The sequence below is a fragment of the Pelodiscus sinensis genome, chromosome 3 (assembly GCF_052426305.1).
Source record: "Pelodiscus sinensis isolate ZL-2025 chromosome 3, ASM5242630v1, whole genome shotgun sequence".
Lineage (NCBI taxonomy): Eukaryota > Metazoa > Chordata > Testudines > Trionychidae > Pelodiscus > Pelodiscus sinensis.
Genome location: NC_143054.1, coordinates 182,205,001 through 182,224,401, shown reverse-complemented (window position 1 = coordinate 182,224,401; position 19,401 = coordinate 182,205,001). Strand labels below are relative to the sequence as shown.

The 19,401-nt window shown below is 41.3% G+C and overlaps 1 protein-coding gene across 3 annotated transcripts in view; it reads left to right on the top strand.

Moving 5' to 3' along the window:
- The first annotated feature begins 1,295 nt into the window (after positions 1 to 1,295).
- The window catches only part of BCL11A (BCL11 transcription factor A), a 106,052-nt gene continuing 87,946 nt past the window's right edge, over positions 1,296 to 19,401 (top strand). Inside the window, exons 1-2 of one of the 3 annotated variants that reach the window (XM_075925528.2) lie at positions 1,296 to 3,109; positions 9,110 to 9,439. In XM_075925528.2, coding sequence (XP_075781643.1) covers positions 3,055 to 3,109; positions 9,110 to 9,439 — 385 coding nt within the window. In that variant the 5' untranslated portion in view covers positions 1,296 to 3,054. The remainder of the gene's footprint in view (positions 3,110 to 9,109; positions 9,440 to 19,401) is intronic. The other 2 variants (XM_006122154.5, XM_014573141.4) reach the window with 2 other exon arrangements.

The following is a 19,401-nucleotide window of genomic DNA, read 5'->3' as shown; positions in this document are numbered from 1 at the left end:
CATTACTTTTTACACTGCAGCCACCTTGAAGAGCTGTGTATACGCTCTTATCTATAAATCACATCTTATACGTATCTGCAAGTACCCGCCTATTTATGTACATTCTGGAAAGGCATCTATGTGCAGATGCAGAGGTTGGGTGCCCCCTTCAATGCAGCGTGGTCCCAAAAGGGAGAGGCAGTTTGCTATTGTCCCCTGAAATAATTTGTATTTAAAAAGTCATACAGAATACATCCATGTTTTCCGCCCGTCCTCTACCCGCACCACCTCCGCCAAAAAGCAGAGAAATGAGATTCATTTATAGCTCCAAGGAGGCTGGCTAACTAAGAGGAAGATAAAAAACAGAGAGAGAGTGGCATAAGCCAGATGCTGACCTGCTCGGCAGAGCCCATGCAAAAGAGGAAATTGTGTCAGGTACGTGGTTACAGAGCCTTACTGCAAAGGGATCCTGCCTCTTCCCAGGCGTTGGGAAATAATGTATTTTTTTACACTAGGAAGACCCCCTTCATAGCCGTGAACGCCCCCCTTTGAAAAGCACTCACTCCACTGCGCCCTTTGAATAGAGGGGTAAAACTTTACGGAGTCAGCGCACCTGGGGCAGGCAGCGTGTGACAGCAGGACTAGCAGTTGAATCGCAAGTCGCTGTGGGTAGCTCCACAATGAAGCTGGAGCATAGAACTGTAGTAAGAGAGGGAATGAGTGCGCGCGTGTGTGTGTAGGGGGGGGGATGTGTGGGTACATCTGTGTCTGTATTACAAAAAAAACCCCAAAAAAACCAACAACGCAGGGCACTGTGCACAGCAGACACCTCTTGTCTTGAGTGCAATGCTGGGAAGTGCAATAACAAACCAGATCTGGCGGTAGTTCAGTGCCTCGGGAGGAGGATATTGCGCATCAAGACAGGAGAGAGATCTCCGCTACGTCCAATTAGACTGGTTCACCTGCAGTCCCTTTGAAGCCGCCTGGCACCAGCACTAGCACACCCACCCTCCCTGCCCCACTTTCCCCCACTCCGCGCCTAGTCTAGCCAGCCGGGGGAAGGGGTGCGAATACTGGAAGAAGTTGAGGCTTGAAGGGATGTTTGGGAATAAACTTCAGCTCGTAGGGTGGGTGGAAGCGCGCGCTATTGCTGTACTCCCCCAAAAGAAATAGATCCGTGACAGCAGGTGTGTGTGTGTGTGTGTGTGTGTGTGTGTGTGTGTGTGTGTGTCCATTAAAGAGACAGAGTTTCATTTCCAACAGGTCCCCTCTCGGTTCTCCCCAAAGGGCGTTCCAAGCCCAAACGCGTGCGCTTCGCACACACGCGAAAGGAGCCCTCGGATCGGAAGCGGCTGGGTGTTCCCCGACAGCCCGGGCCACTTGCCTTCCCCGCTGCTTCTGCGAGCAAACGGGAAGATTTCCATCCCCCCCGCCCCGCTCTCTCCGGGTAACGTCATGAGGACAGTTTGGCGTGTTAAAATCTTACAGTCACAGCAAGAGGCTGCTTCATTCCCCTTCCTGCGCTGCAGCCACTTCTCCCCTCTTTGGCTTTGCCCCTCGCTTCTCTCGTCCCTCTCTCTCTCTCTGCTTTCTCCTTGTCTGGGGCGGCTAGCCGGTGCGCTCGAAGGCCGGGTCCCCCACCTCTCTCTGCCCCACGCGTTTGTTTTGTTTGATCTGCGGGACAATTGCCACAAATGCTCTCTTCCTCCCCTCCCGCTTAGCCTTAGTGCAGCCCGATCCCGTCCCGGGCCAGGAGTGGGGAATATGTCCCCCCCGGTAAGTGACCACCAACGCTGCTGCACCCCGCTCCCCCACTTCCAGCCCTGCGCCCCGCTTGGCTCGCTCCTGCCTGGCAGGGAGCTCTGGCTTGTCCCCCTCGCATTGCTTTCCGCGCCCCCGTTAGTTTGAGTGGACACTGGCAGACAGTTCTCTTTCCAGCTCAGAGCGCTGCTTGGCTTGCAGACTGCCCGGGCCAGTTGTGTCATTAATTTGTTTTTTTTTTTTGGGGGGGGGGGCAGTATGAAGTTCCACCTCCTTCCTTCTGCCTTCTCTGCTTCTGCCGCTTTTCAGCCTCTGCCTCCGAAACGCTTCCCCTTGCTCCCCGCTCCAGCCTTCCAGGCAGGAGCCTGGTTCTCGCCTCCTCTCCCCGCGCTGCTCCAAGCGCCCAACTTTTCTCCTTCCAGCCCTTCCCCTTCCCGCCCTTTGTGCTGGCTGCCAGACCCTGTGCCTGCCAGGCGCAGCCTGCGCGTCTCCCGGGCGGCTTGGCTTGGGCGGCGTGGTAAAGTTTGTAGGGCCATGGCTTTGCCTCCCGGGTGGGCTCGCACACTACCTGCCTTCCCTCACCCTCCTGGGAGCATCCTGTCGCAGGTTACCTAAGCAAGCCTCAGGCTGGCGAGGGGCAGAAGCGAAGGGGGAGGCGGCTGCTTTTATTTATTGATTTTTCCCCCTCCCAGCCTGGCCACTCTGGCGTTTCTGCTCTTACTTCCCTCCTCTGCGGCCACTAGTGCCCGGCGCGCCCAGCCCTCTCCGCCCCAACTCCGCCAAGCAGCGTGCGCCCGGTGTCTGGCGCCCGGCCTCCCTCCCCCCTCCCCTTTCCCCCCTGCGATCACTGTCCATTGGCTTGTCCTGCTCTCCTTTTCATGTCCAGCCCCTGATGAGTGTCCATTGGTGTTGCCTTCCTCTTCCCTCCTCCCCCTCTCTCCCGCTTGCCCTGCCCATGTTTTGTATGTCTCTGTCCATCCAGGCGCCTGACGTTCAAGTTCGCGGGGACGTCACGTCCGCACTTGAACTTGCAGCTCAGGGGGGCTTTTGCCATTTTTTTCATCTCTCTCTCTCTCCTTCCCTCTCTCTCTCTCCCTCTCTCTCTCTCTTTTTTTTTCTTGCACAAAAAAAAAAAAGCCATGACTGCTATCCCACAATTCATCTTCCCTGCGCCATCTTTGTATTATTTCTAATTTATTTTGGATGTCAAAAGACATTGATGAAGATATTTTCTCTGGAGTCTCCTTCCTTTCTCACCCGGCTCTCCCGATGTGAACCGAGCGGCTCACAAGCCACCGCAGCCAGCAGCCCACCATGTCTCGCCGCAAGCAAGGCAAACCCCAGCACTTAAGCAAGCGGGAATTTTCGCGTAAGTAACCCAAAGCGCAACGTGCCTTTGATTCCGTGCCTCCTTCGCGCGGGTTGTTTCATTGCGGAGAAAGGCGGGCGAGAGGGGTGGAAAGGCTCTCACCCCGGGCTTGGATTTCCCCCCCTCTCTAATTAAATCACCTCGCTCACTTTTCTTTTCTTTGCTCCTGGAGCATGCCCCTCGCTCGCTCGCTCTTCCTTCTTTGCTTTTGCCACACACCCACCCACCCTCCTCCTCCTGTGGCTTTGGTTTGTATTTTTAAATCGTGCCCATTCGGACTTGGGAAAACAGCCATTCGCCCAGTTTGCAGCGAGGTGCAAAATTTGTTGTGGCGGGGGTTGGGTGGGGGGGAGTGGAGTGCAAAGAAATCCCGGCAGGAGAGACGGACTGGCGCACGGACAGACAGACAAGAGAGTGTAGCCAAGTGGAGTGAAGAGAAAGTCCAGGGGCGCGTGGTTTTAGCCGACACCCCCTTTTCAGATCCCCTTTCTCTCCTGGTGGCGCACGGGGTGTTGGGCAATGCGCCCCTCTTTGTTTCCGCTGCCAAGCGTGGGGAATGGCTCTTTCCCCTCCGCGGCGAAAGGGCATAGGGGGCAGGAGCGGCTGCTGTGCCGTCCGGAGCCGTGGTTGCCTTTCCCTGGGGCTCCGCCGCAATCGGACCTTCCCCCAGCCAACCGACTCCTGCCAGCCTTCCCCCCTCTCCTCCCCACCTCCCTCTCCCCCCAACTCCTGCCTGCAAACTTGGGCTGCTTGGCTCGGCGGCGTGGAGCGGAGCGAGCGAGAGGCAGGAGGAATTCCCTCCTCTCGCTCTCTCTCGCTTACTATTTTTTGGAAGATTTTCAAAAAAAGTGGAAGTGGATTTTGATTGGGAAAAATCTCGTGTCTGAATGTTTACAAGCGCCGCGTGTGCGGGGTGCCTCCTGCCAACAAGCAGAGACAAGAGCAAACCCAAGCGAAGCGCGCACACACACACACACACACACACACAACGAAAAACAAACCCCCCGAACTCGAGCAGCGAGCGTCACGAGCACGATCAAATTAAAGAAAAATGACGCTCCCGGGGAAAATTTGTTGAAAAATATTTAAATCCTCCCCCTCTTCTTCCATTCTCCCTGTCCGCCAACAACACACAAAAGCTGGATGCAAGATAAGCAAGCTCGCTGCATACACAACAAAAGGGAACTCGGATCTGGAGCGGGAAGGAGGAGACAAGAACATATATTTTTTAGGAGGAGAAGAAAAAAAGATGCACGCTTGTATTTTATCCCTCCCCCCCAAGTGTTCTATGTGTTTTTTCCGCCCCTCGTCTGTTGCAGTGCATTTTCTCTGCCTGCAAACACCCCCTCCCCCTTCTCGCTCTCTGTCTGTAAAAGTTTACAATGCATTTTCTCCATTCAGAGATATAGATATTTGGAGCAAGAGTTACACATAGTCCGTAGGAAAATGTTAACGCTTTGGTTAAAACAGCTCCCGTATAGGAAGGGAAAGCCAAAGTATTTGCATTCGTAAAGTTTCCTTTAAAGTAAGACGCCTTCAGGTTCTCTTCCCTCCACCCCTCATTGTTTCAGTAATTTAGCCCCATTCTAAGGGCTTTTTGAAATGCAAAATGTTGTGTTCTGTATTGCAACGTAACTGTTACACTTCTGGAGATGCTATCTCTTCCAGAACAGGTTGCAGGATTCCCCCCCCCCCCACGAGCTCCCTACAATAGTGTAGACACTAGTAATAACCTATGTTACTTTTGAAAAAAAATCTGCCAGAGTGCATTGATCCTTAGAATTGGTGCGCGCGCGTGTTAGACTCACTTGTCACAGAATAATTGAAAGATTAGATTTACATCCCCAAATCCTTCCCCAGTCGTGCTGGGCTCCCCCCTGGCTGGGCCATTCCGTATGTAATATACAGATACATATTTAAGTTATTAAAATTTTTTGCTGGCAGTGTAATTGCCATTTGGTATATTTCTCCCTGTGAGATGGGGGGGGGGAGTTTAAAAGGGGGGATGTGTTGGAGTTGGATTTAAAAAAAAATTGGTTCAAGATAGGTTCGCATGTGAGTTTCAGTCGCTAGGAGGCAGAACAAGATCAAAAAAGCCCCAACGAACTTGAACCTGATCAGTTTCACCACGTCTTTAATTCTCAGCATTTTCGTTTAGGAAGGAGGGAGGGCGGGTTTTTTTCTCTCTCTTTCCCCCTTTTTTTCATTTTCTCCCCCCCCTTTCTTTGTTCTTAATTGCGCCTTGTTTGATGGCTGGCGAGGAAACCCGGACGCCGCCGCTAGAGCCCGGCTGGACAAAAGACCCATTTTCTCTCCCTAATGTTTGTGGTAACGCCGTCCCCGAAAACGATTTCGGAAGACGGCCAGGACTAGTTGGCCCTTCTTTGCCCCTCCCGCACCAGACAGCAGATCAGACCGGGGAAGTCCCCGGGGGGCTTGGAAGCCTTCCCCGGCGGCGCTGGGCTGCCTGGGATCCCTTCAGTCTAGTCGTAGCTTTGCAGGGGACCGTGGCACACGGAAATCATAAGACCCCCCTCTCAAAAACTCCCCCCCAACCCTGTTGGGAAGGGGGGAGGGGAGCCGAGTGGCACTCTCTTCTGTGACTTTGTGTTTATTTTGCTGACTTGGACACATCTGCTTTTGTTTGCCCCCCCAAACTCCTGCTACCGGCCCATCCGAGGGAAAGGCAATGCTTGTGAGCGGGGGGGTTGGGGCGGAGAAGCGGTAGCCGGCTCGGTCCCAGCCGAAAGAGGAGAAGGCACCTTGCTGGCTCGCACGTGTTCGCACTAGGCTTCCGATCCACGCTGCTCCCATTGTGCTGCCTGCTCGGGTGCTGCTCAGCCCTTTCCAAGTTCGCTTTCCCCTCTCTTCCTTGCTTCCCTCTCTTCCCCGGGCTCCCGCTTTCTGTCTGTTTTAAAACACCGGCCACTAGCCCACATCATTAGGCATCATTTGTTTCCTTAGACCGTGAGACAATCACAGGATACACTTGAAGGCAAACTTGGACTAGACAGTCACTCTCTCGCTCTTTCTCCCCTGATTTTCTTTTTTGTCTTCTCAGCTTGACGCAGCCCTGTCTGCTGCCGGGGTATTTAGACGTCTCTGTCTTGCTGTATCCACACTGATATATCCCTCCCCTCCCGCTCCCCCTTTTCAACACAAAACTGGTTCTTTTTCTTCCATTGCCTCTCCTCACACTTCTTTTGAGACAGAAATCCATTTAACTTGATAGAGAAAGTGGTGTAATTTTGGTGGATGTTGGTGGGGAATAGGAAGGGCTACAGAGAGGCTTGAAATACATGTTTATGGAAGGGCAATTTGCATTAAAAATATAAAGGAATGATTAGACACCCAGGAAAGAGGTTTTGATTTCCCCAGAATTAAAAGATGTATACTGCAAATCAGTGGCAAGACCAGGTGAACTGAATTTTCATATTTTCTTTGTGCACCTGATTTTTTTGAAAACAGCAGAAATAATAAAAGCCCATTTTGCTGTCTCTCAGAGCATCAAGAGCCAAATGTTTTGTAATGAACAGGGTGCCAGAGGTATTTCATACATTAGTATATAATTCTTGTTAATTAGCAATAATTTACATTAAGAGCATAGAAAATGTTGAGGTTACAGGTTTTATATCTGTACATTTGATCATCTTGTTATTTTCGAGAACTTTGCCTCCTATAAAATTAATTAGGTGAAATGTGGAGGTGTAATCAGCAACCTCTGAATTACTACTTCATTTCCTGGTTTTGATTGTAAATCATCCCAGTCAGTATAGTCTTTAGCAAAGTCTATTTTTGTTTAGCATTACTTTTAACTGTCTGGTATCTGAGCATAATATTCTCTTTCATCGCTGAATAATATTGACAATTTCAGAAGCAAACTAGGCTAAGGAAAAAGATTGTAACTGAACAATTATTCAAAGTCCCAATCAAAGCAGTTATAAGGAGAATATTTATTTTTATAAATGTTTTGCTACTTTTAGTTAGTAATCCAGAAATTACAATTACTCTTTAACACAAAAAATATCTTTATTTGATACAAGTAGAGAGGATCTGTTGGAATGACTTCCATATTCAATTACTCTGTGCAAATGCAAACAGAGATTTTACAAACATTCCCATTTCCTTTTCTATGTTAGAAAAGTGTAAATGCATGTTGCGTGTTATCTTTTGGTCAGTAAGTTTAGCAGAAAACCCAAATGATTAAAATATTGTTTTTATTAATACAAATATAACCTTCATATTCCTGTAGTTGACCTTACGTTAAATTAGGAGTAGCATTAGGGGCAAGAAATTATGGAATGTATCAGTGTGTCCTAGTTGGAGCTAAGGTACGTAAGGTGCTCTTTCAATATTATTTTACACAGCACAACTGGGAGCTACTCCAGATCTTCCTCCTCAAAATTCAGCTTAGGTAGGGTTGAAATAAATTTAACCTGAGTTCACTGGATTTTTGCACTTTATCAAAATCTGTTCCAATATTCTGCAGTCAAATTAAAATCTATTTTTTGATTCTCTGTGGCTTTAAGTTCATTAAATGTGAAATTGGCAGCTCACTAAAGAAGGTCAGATTGATTAACTGTTTAAGAGTTGTAGTGGGTCTCACTTTCATTAACTGGCAACATTTTGAGGCATTTTATATTTTGTAATGTCGGCTCATTTTTGTTGTTTGTTAGTATATGTATTATGTTGCATAGGTAGAGAAATACCAACACACAGGGGTGTTTTTTTCTTGCAAGGTTATAGTGATGAATGCTGTATACATATTGCCAAGATATTTCAGTGCAAAGTTAAAAAAGCAAACAGAAAAGAAAGGCATGTCTGCCTTGTTATACAATCCACTGACCACTGTGCGTGCAGAAATAGTCTCATAATGAAGCTTTTTGGAGCTCATTCAGAAAATTAGTCAACTTTGACAACATTAAGGAAGGTATTTCAAGTTTAAAGAAAGGTCTTTTCACTGTTGTTATGAAATGTGGCATTCAGTTGACCATACTGATTTTTATATGATGAACACCACAATTGCTAACATATTTAGAATAATTTAGGTCCTCCTTTCTTCAGAATTAAAAAAACCCCCACAAAAAACCGTAACTGGCTTATTTTCTTAAGTACTTGAAAGTAGCTTGTTTAGTTAATGTGTGTGAGTAGAAATGCCAGTGAATTTCTTATTTCTTTAATTTCTGGGGGGAGGTTAAGCTGAAAAGTGTAAGTATTTAGACTCCTTATTTATTAATTTTGTCTTTTTTCCCATGGTTCGTTCACATTTTCATTTTTAAACTGAATATATAATATAAAAATGTAAACATACATGTACACACAGTACAGGCTTATGTAGCTCCAGTGTGAGTGTGTGTGTGTGTGCGCGCGCATGCACAACCTGTGTCTTTTAATGTGTATGTTCATATATTTGCATATATACACGCACACATACCTAACTCACAATTGAGCATTTCAAAACGTATGCCATGGTGATGGATATTCCTTAACAAAGTCAGACATTACTCTTTCTCTCTCTTACACACTCTCTCTCTCTTTCTCTCTCTCTCTCTTTCTCTCTCTCCATAAACATAAATAATACCTCTGGCAACAAAGTAGAGTGCTGGCTTTTCTTCATGATACCACGATTGTCTCACAATAATTCTTTTGACAGCTGTTATTTCAATTTTTACAATTATATTGTTTATTCAAATTAGAACTTTGTCTAAATCCAGGAATGTTGATAAGATTGCCGTTTCCATTCCTATAGTTCTGCCTATTACAACTGCTTTCTTAAAACATATTTGCTATCAACACCAATAACTACACTTGCTTCTTGCTGGACTGATAACATGCTATCTGTTCATGTAACACGGGTTTAATTTTTGCTTCCTATAAATATTCAAAACACAGTATGGCATCCCTGAACAGGGAGCTTAACAACATGTTTTTCTCTCTCCCCACCTTCCCCTTCTTGTCACAAGAGCTCTAATGATTCTCCTTTTGTTTCTTAAACTGCAGCCGAACCTCTTGAAGCCATTCTTACTGATGATGAACCAGAGCATGGCACGTTGGGAGCTCCAGAAGGGGATCACGACCTCCTTACTTGTGGCCAGTGTCAGATGAACTTCCCATTGGGGGACATTCTTATTTTTATTGAGCACAAACGGAAACAATGCAATGGCAGTCTTTGCTTAGAGAAGGCTGTGGATAAGCCACCTTCACCCTCACCAAGTGAGCTGAAAAAAGCATCCAATCCTGTGGAGGTTGGCATCCAGGTCACACCAGAGGATGACGATTGTTTATCAACGTCATCTAGAGGAATCTGCCCTAAACAGGAACATATAGCAGGTAAATGGAAGCAAGGAGAAGCATTTACAAGTTTATTTCCATGTTCAGTCAAACTGTAGTAATACTCACAGTTGGGAAGTGCTGTGTCTGTTTTTCTGTTCTATTTACCATGACAGCCAATATGTTCAATACGCTGCATTTCGGTTCAGATTAATTACACAAAAATATTTTCAAGTGGTGGAGTAGTTTTAGCATCAACAATCCCATCTAACCTGACTGTGTATTTTGAACAGGGTTTGCTTGGATTTTGTTTTCTTAACTGTATATAGTAGTTGTCTTCTACTGTGTTGCCTAATATATGTGTATGTTACACCCTGCTGTGTTGTACAGGAACTAGCTTTAGTCTTTTGTTAACTCAGGGGTGAAAGAGTTAAATGAGCATCAGCTAGCCTTGGATCCATATTGGCTGTCAGCGTATGGACTGTAATTAAACACAGCCCCATGGCAAAGTGACACCACCGACCTTGACTTTAAGATGCCATTTTCGACTGGCCAGGCCAGAGTAGAGAGGGCAGTTGCTGAAGCGCACAGACATGCTTATTCGAAAAGTTTAAGGGCATGTTGGAAATTTCAAAAGGTTGGTTTGACAGGAAAGGCCGCTGTCTGCAGCCTGCCTCCTCAGCCACATGATAAATGCTTCTCTGTGCTCTCTCTTGTCTCTGATGTGGTTTTGACAGATGTATCTTGATTTTGTTTGCGGTTTACACAACCACATGTCACCCGTGCAAATGTCCAAGACCGAGTTCTGTTTTGCACAACAAACTATATGAAATGTAATTTAAAAAAAAGTAAATAGTATCATTCCCTAGGATAAATTTTTTTAACTGGAAAGACACTGAATATATGAATGTCTCAGTGGCTAAGGTTAAAATAATTAAACATAATATGAAAAACAAAATCAGAGAAATACTGGAAAGCTAGCAAGGCACAGTTAGTTTCTAAACTCCTTACAGCAAATATGAACACCACCCATTGCTTCGTATTGCTAATCACATTAAATTATGCATAAAATATAAGCAGTACAGTAGCATATTAAAATCAACCAATGCCTGATCTAGTTTAATGGAAATATTAGTTAGGATAAGACATCACTTATACCTGTATTTTAATAGCCCAAAGGGTAGTTTAGTATTAGCAAAAGTACTATACATAATGACATGATATACTAGATCTCATCTTTGACTTACTTTGGCCACAAAGTTAAACCCTAATTGGTCAGTAGGCACTGCAGGATTCAGTGTGATTTTTTTCCCCTCCAACCATTCATTAAAATCGAATGTGACAGTTATGTTTTTTGAAAGCTTTGCAGTAAGTGTGTGCGTGTGTGCGCACATGTGTGTGCGCATACCCCCTCCCATGCTTTCATATGGTCAGCTTAGTGGCAAGCTGCTTTTGAAAGATGGCTTAAATTTTCCAGCACATTCAACTTCTGTGACATGTAGGTTAAAGAGTTTTTTTCCAGAGTAGTATATAGCAGTGACCATTTCCATGTGCTGTCTGTGATTTGAAGGAAAATGAACAGAAGTGTAGGGCATGATTAATGAAGCAAGAGTCTAGCGGAAGGGATTTGTAGTCTTCAGAGATCTGAAGCCATGCTAAATCACCAAATATGGAGTAACACTTGTGTGATGTAACATCATATTTACATATTGAACTGCTCTGTTTAAAAGACAAAACACAGTATCTGTCAAGCAAGAATTAAAACCACTCTTCTTGCCATGGTCTCAAATAAGCCATTCAGTATGAGGAGTTTAGAATTCTTTGTTTTAGTTTAGAATGCTACTGTCACTGTTGTTGAACCTTGTGAGCCAAATCTTGCCTTCTTGACTCATATAAGTAGGGTGGCTACCATTAATTAGACTCCTAGCATGCATTAAGTGGGCAGAATTTGGCCCTGAACGATGTAATGGTGTTGCTAATTAGAAGAATAATATGTTTTTAACAGTCTCTTGTTCTTCTGAATGGTTCAGTAAGCTAAGGACTGAATTCAGGGGTATGCACAATACACAACAGACATTAAAAAAACTAGGGACCTGATCCTGCAAACCCTTTCACATGCACATAGTCCATACTTCTGCAGATAGTCTTTACTCAGAGGAGTAGTTCCAAGAAAGTCAATTGGACTACCCACAGAAGTAAAGATTACTCTTGTATGAAAGGACCACAAGATCCAGCTCCAGTTATTTTCGTGTCTCCGGTGCAGAGAGATATGTTTAAAACTGACACATACTAGAAGTTCAATAATGTCTATATTTCTTGCACATTCAAAGCTCCAGCTGGAATCAATGGGAGTTTTGAGTATGCAAGGAATGTAAGATCAGCCTCTAATTGTTTTCAGAGGAAATATATAGAAGCTCTCCAGTGGGTGTGCAAGTGATGTGACTCAGGTGAGGTAAAGCTTTCATGCATGGATAATTATGAGCTCTTATACTATTCCTTTAATTTGTATTTAATATAATGTTTCCACACTGGAATTAGTTAAATGGGAGACAATTTTGTCATATCATAAAGTAACTGGAATTATAACACCAATAAAGTCCCAATGTCCAGCAGTGAAATTAACTGTCAGGGTCACTGAATAAGTTGTGGAATTCAGGTATTTTGGGGGTCTCTGAAGTGAACCTCAGAATGGCATTTACTAATTCCAGTATAATATATCTGCTTTACTACCAAGAGTAGAAAGGAAACAATAATCATAAGATATGTGAATATGTAATTAAAACTAAGAACAAAATACAGGAGCCAGCTGAACTGATTCGTCATGATAAACATCCAGAAAATACATTTAATAAACAATGTAAAAATGCAGCCACTTAAGTATTCTTCAGAAAGAGGTTACTATAGTGTTCTAAGTTAGGTGTATTTACAGTACCTGCTTTGTGTGTCATTTTGCAGAGAGTAATTTGGTGTATTACAATAAAAGACCATCTTCCTAAGATAAGTAATGCTTAGGGATCACTGCACCCAAATACAAGAAATAAAGCATTCACTCATATTTACAGTGAAATTATGTGTATTTTAACTGTCTGTAGGCCACTCTTCACCCTAACCATTGTTCATATAAAAGGAATGTTTAGAATAGTATGTATGCGTCTGTACAGTATGCAGGGATATACATAAAATATAAATACACACATGTATACATATCTGTTCTCTCTCTCTCTCTCTGTGTGTGTGTGTGTGTGTGTGTGTGTGTGTGTGTGTGTCTTTGGCTTGATATACAATTTTGAGTGACGATCCAGTGCTATGGCAGAAATGTCATAAATTTAATGAAAATTAATAGGCTATGTTGTGTGGGTCCAATGAGGCGACTTTCATCAATATGTATGTCAGACACTCACCACCAGATACCAGCAGTCTGTGATTTGCAGGGAGTGCTTCGGCAGGGGTTTAGTTATCCAGTCTCAGATTTTACAATGGAGGCAAATATTAACTGAAGTATCAAGATATCAGTGAATATAAAACTGCTGTTCACTTCCTGAAAAGGAAAAATAAATATTTATAGTCTATTGGTGTTAGGTTTTAATTCTTGTTGAATATATAAAGTGGCAGGATTAATGAAAGATTATTTTTGGTGTGTGTGTGTGTGTGTGTGTGTGAAGGCATTTTAACTACTACTATGCTTCAGATTTATCTCAGTGGAATGCTACATATATTCTCATTTATAAATATGATTATATATTTTTGTATGCTGCATATGCAAATAGAGAGGGTTCCTTTTGAGTGCCCGAATTCCATTTTCTCCAATCATCAGTTATATACAAATCCAACATAAGGAAAACAAATGTAAGAAATATCTTTCAACTGAATAATCAAATGGAAAATGAACATAGTGTGATATTAACTGATGGACCAAGTAAATGTAACTATTAGAATGATCAGAATAGAATTATTTGATTTGTTTATATGCCACAGAAATCCTCTTGGTACACTATTAGCAATTACTATTGTAATTTTGTGATTTATTTATTTATTTATTTATTCATTCATTCATTCTAGACACATATCATTGACTGTTCAACTGAATAGTTAGTATTGCATCTAAACAATGAGACAGAAGAATACACTAAAATGGCTAAAGTCAGATACACTAAAATGGCTAAAATTCTCACACTAATTGTTCAATACAAATCTTCATAGCAGATAGTAATGAGCCGGACAAAACAGTTATAAGATGGAAAATTTGTGTGGTCACTGTCCGAAGACTCATGAGATTCTCAGTCCTGCATACAAGCTATATTTGTAAATAAGACAGAGAAAGGTTGTGAACTGGCAGCTTGGATGTTTTGTCAAAGTACAATGTCAGAGAAACTCTCTTTAAGACAAATTGTAAATAGAACTGTCACAATGATTGCATGATTGAGCTACAGAAGTGTCTTTCAATTGTTGGCATTGTCAGAGGACTTTTGAAAGCTTAATTAAACACAGTGGCCTGTATGGCGGAAAAAATTACTTTTAGGAGGTAAAAATGTTAAAAACATAGACTATCCAAAAGTTGTTCAGATGTTACTTTTTCAATGACACATAAATGATTCAATTGTGCATTTTCCTTGTTGCCTTTTTATAAATAATAGTTTTGAAGAAGCAGCCATGTGATATCAATATCATCCTTTGTATGAGGTGGAGATTGTGTTAGTTTTTCTATTCCCTGCTGTTACAGACAGTAAATGTAAAAATAGCCTTTTATTGGAAATACAAATATGTGTTCATTTTAAGAACAGAAGCAGAGTGTAGAAAGTTTCCTTCTGATTCGGCATGATTATTCCAGAGAGGCATAAAAGGTGCTTAAATGGCCCAATTTCTTGTCTCCGGTAAATCGTATCTTTTCGTTTAGAGGATTAGAAATGTGTTTTGCATTCTTTTTTCTGTTATATGTGACATTTAATTGTGAAGCTCACCATGGACTGAAATATAGCTGGATACAAAATATTTGTGGTAAAAGAGTCAGCCTAGCAAGCATTAAGTTTAGCATAGATATGAAAAGGGTGCAGATTAACATTAGATGCTACAAGCTTTGAAAATAATATACTTAATAAACATACACCCTATGTAGCCAGACTAAACAGTAAAAGTTGAAATATGGGAGTTGGGATGGAGAGGTGGGGAGAAAGTGGGAAGTTGAAGACCCTAATGTCAGATTACAAGGGGAAGAAGTAGATTCTTTCCTAAAGATTTCCTTAATTTTATAAAGAAAATTTACAAGAGAAGAAAACCTTTTAGCATTGCACAATTTTGTACATGCAACCTTGATAATTTGAATTTCTTTTTTATTCAATTCAAGTAATAAAGATAATTAAGACAAATCTTCATTTGTTTGGCTGCTTGCACCCTTTATTAGATAAAGAATTTTTTTTTTACCAAATTCACCCCAATCTCCAGTCTGCTTTTATATTTAGTAGTACCAGCTTTATACAATAAAAGGCATTTAACATCAAACTGGACATTGCCTGGCACACTGCCACTTTTTTAGCATGGGATCTAATCACTAAGGATCTTTAGTACCTTTCTGCTTGTTCAGCTTTCATTTGGGTCATAGTTATGCCAGCAGTGCTGTTATTACAAGGGGTTTTTATTTTTTAACTCGGGGCACATTTTCAATATAGTTTTCCATCCAGAAGGTTTTTATTGTGTGTGTCAATTGGAGGAGTATTACAGAAGTTTATAAAATATGTCCAGATAATATAATGTAATAGATTAAGACCTGTATTGTTATTTATAACATGGCCATAAAATTCAATGTTTTTTCCCCAGAGGAAATAAACATATTTAATCTGACATTGGACCTGAATAGGAGCAGGATCAGGTCCATTGTGATTTATTTCAGTAAATTTATTGTTGTGATTTACATGTTTTTAAAACAAGAGACTAATCAGTTTATCCACAAACTGTATTGTTGCTGTCCTAATTGTTTTCTATCACAAAATGAATATCCACTAAAGGTAACTTGGCCTTTGAGGTCCTAATTCTGAAAGTACTTGGAGTTTAATTTTATGCCCAGTGAACGGTCTCTCTGAAGTCAGGCCGCACATGCATAAAGCTACATATGTGCCTAAATGCTTGGAGGAGTAGGGCCTAAGATTGCAGCTTTTCACATTCACAGAGACCAAAGGCAAATCTGAAATAAAAAGTACCTTCATTATTAAAGCCAGTCTGCTTTCTTCCATACCCATTTTGAAGCCTTATAAACATCATCCCATATCTCTAATCAGTGTTAGTATGCAATGTGTTCTGTATTGGGTTCACTGGAGTTTGTTTCCCAAGCTTTCTAGCCAGCTGCATTGACTGTGCATTTTAAAAAAATATTTCAGAGAGGCTTTTGCTGCTCTTAGAGGGTTAGTAACTTGGTGGCTGTGCCTCAGCTCATTCGTCATTCTGAGATGGCATTGAGTTAAGTTGGCAAGGGAAAGCTTTGAGGTGTGGGGTGTGGTGAGGGCAGCCCTGATCCCAGCAGGGAATTTGTGTTCTTCATTTGCCTTTACAATAGGAGCACAGTTTCTGTACCTTGGAGCAGCTCTCAGGTGTGAGCTCAGATGGGCGCATGTAAATGTCCTGTCAGAGGCAACACAGGAATATTAATGTTCCCACACTACAACGCTATACTAAAGCTGTACACAGCAAGCTTAATATGCAGCTAGTCTGGGGAATTGTATACAACTTAGATGGCCTAGTGTGAATGACAGCAGTGGAAAAATGTTCAATATGCCACAGATTCCATTCTTGTTTTTTTTAATTTCAGGCAAAATGAAAACATCCACTTCTTTTCCACCTCATTTCATATAGCTGATTTTCTCCATCACCTGCTCCTCAAAAACAAAACAAACAAACAAAAAATACCCTCCCCCAAAATACATAAAGATTGCATATACAACATACCATGGAATTATTTGGAGATATGTCAATAATTCACATATTATGTTTTTCAAAGAATTAGCACCCATTTAATTTTAGTACTTGAGATTGCTTTTTTTTTGGCTTTCCTTTTTAACATTTCTCTATCTATACTTGATTGAAACAAATGAAATATAATCAACATATGCAGTCAGCTGCAATTTCCTCTACCCCCTACTGTAAAATCCAGCCACGCTTTTAATCCAGAGTAACGGAGTCAGTATTCATACAGGTTTCATTTGCACATTCTCACAGGTTCACAATTTAAATGCCATTAAAATGTATATTTCTCAGCTTGGGGATGTTAGAGGATTTTTAATAATGTGTTCATTTAACAAAATCAACAGCTGTCAGAACCAGTTCTAGTAAATCCTGAAACATACAAAGTAAAATACATGTTTCCTGAAACAAAACACTTGAAACAAATTGGCTGCCAAAAAGCTGTTGAGTTCTAGGTTTGCAGATAGCACGCAGAAGTGTTTCTTCTCTCTGCTCCCTCTGGAGACCCATGTGAGCTTGTCTGATGCAATTCTATTGGAAGTTTTACTTGAACAGGTTGCTGTAAAACAACACCTTTCCATATTGGATGGGTGCATATAAACCAGCCGGCAATCAGGTTTTTGTGTTTTACCAAGTTAGTGTGGTAGACACATTAACACAAACAGTAATAAGTAAATTAGCATCAGGGAAGTGATCTAGGTTAATCTTTCTGTGAAATAACTGTTGAGGGTGAATGTGAGGGAAAGGAACTTCACTACTAAACTGTGTCTTTATAAGTAGGTGTTGTTATTTAGGTCTGAATTGAATTCACAATGGAATACTGAACATGTACTTGATGAAGGGTTATCTGGGGAGATATGGTCAGTCGAAAACAATGAGTTTTTGTTTGCATCCTTCTTGTTCTTAACATACATACAATCACACTTACAATTTGATCTTAGCTTTATTTAAAACCACTTTTCTGATTAACCACGTAAAGAATGAACTTATAGTTAAAAACAGGAACCTGAAGAACTTTGGCTCTATCTATCTATCTATCTATCTATCTATCTATCTATCTATCTATCTATCTATCTATCTATCTATCTATCTATCTATCTATCTATCTATCTATCTATCTATCTATCTATCTATCTATCTATCTATCTATCTATCTAATTTACTCTTCTTTTAATAAATTCAAGTTCTAGCACATTACCCATGAGGAAACAAAGAATCAAATTTCATGTACATCATTTGCTCAGTTGATGTAGGTAGGGATTAAAGCACAAAATGCAAAACAACCCACCAAAAACAAAAAAACAAAACAAAACCAAACCCCAAGCCCTCAAATAAAAAAAAAATCCTTCAAAAATCCGAAAACCAAATTGCCTTCTCCCTTTTCCCCCAAAAAACACCAGGAAAAATTATAGCACTTAATTTGCCATCAAATAAAATGTAACCTAGTTATACAAAGCTGGTGTATCAGTCATTGCCACGTTGGATTTGTTGTGTGGTGGCCACTGAAGAAAAACAATTTTCTTGGAGAAAAAATAATGATCATTGCACTTTAGCCAGTTCATACAATGTATATGATACATTTGTTGCTTGGGTGTACTTAATAGCTGTAGACCATTTATTAATCAGTAATATTATTTAAAAATTGTTTTGTTAAAAACCCAGTAATGTCATTTCCTCTTTCTCTGCAAAATTGTTACTTGCATTAAAAAAAGAATAAAAGAACATTTCCTCCCGATAATTTCTTTAAAGGCTGTAATATTTTGTAATAAACTATATATCGTTCTATGTTAAATTTGTATTATGTTAGAAAAAAATCAATAAGGAAAAATTAAATTCTGATGAAGATAGTCTTGGATCTTTGAAAACAACTGCTGTCCTTTTAACTAAAACATTTGAGGATCTTCAAAGAGTATGTATTTCTTCTGATCTTAGAGCAGTGTGACTGGTAGCAGGAAAAAAAAATCTTATTCTACATACAAGTGGATTGCTTAACAAGTCAGCACAGACACATACTTGTTTGTACAATAGAGATAAAAATTCCTGTATAAAAATAATTCAGTCGCTGACAGCAGGTATTGTGCTAGTGCTGCCTCTTTTGTGTTGGTTGAGGGTCAGGGATCATGACTTCTGCTTTCTGTTCAGGGTAGTCTGTCACGATTGCTTGCTGAATTCTGGCAATAAGTTAATTGCTTTATTTTTAGGAAAATTTAGAGCCCTTATATGTGTTTTTGCTCATGTATACTGTAGCTGCTCTAAACGCAGAGAAAAAAAACCTAATAGGGGAACAGACTTGAAGGAAGTTTTGAGATATTTGGCCTTCTGAAGTCATTTGCCTGGCAACATAGCGTTAGTTTCTAAACTTTTGTTTTTAATCTAATTCTGATTTATGTTGTCATATGCCATATCAACCCTCATTGAACTCTACTCATGTAAAATAATGTTAGTGTCAAAGAGAATTGGTCAAAACTGAAGACCTGTGGCTGATACAGATGTTTGTTGATGTGGCTTTCACGCTGTACTGCGTTCTATTCTTTCTAATAAACATTAAAATGTAAAGAGTTAGTGAACAGGACACATGGAGGAGAGAAGCAAAGGAACAGGAATAACTGCATTTATCTTTTTGTTCTAAAAGGTTGCAGGTAAGATTAGTTATGGAAAATAGTCTAGGGGGAGTAAAAGGGGTGGGAGTATAAATTATTTGAATGTTCCGTAATCCTTCAAAGTCAGTTCACCTTGGAGGCAAAAGACACAATCCCTGCTTCATTCATGAAACATTTTCCTTAAAATAGCTGACTACTTTAAATGATACATGGTGCTTTTTAGGCACAAGTAGAGAATTAAAGGCTGAAATTTGTGAATTACACTTTCAACCATTAGTATCATTTACTGTTGTGAGCACTACCGTTGACTTCTATAGGGTTACTCATAATAGTAAGCACTACTCTTCAAAGTAAATGTTTTCAGGATCGGGCCCTAAGAGAGAGGCGTTTTTTCTGATTTTGCAGTCTAATACATGATAATCTCAGTTCCCACAATGTTGACTAACAGCAGAACAAACTTTCTGAATGTCAGCT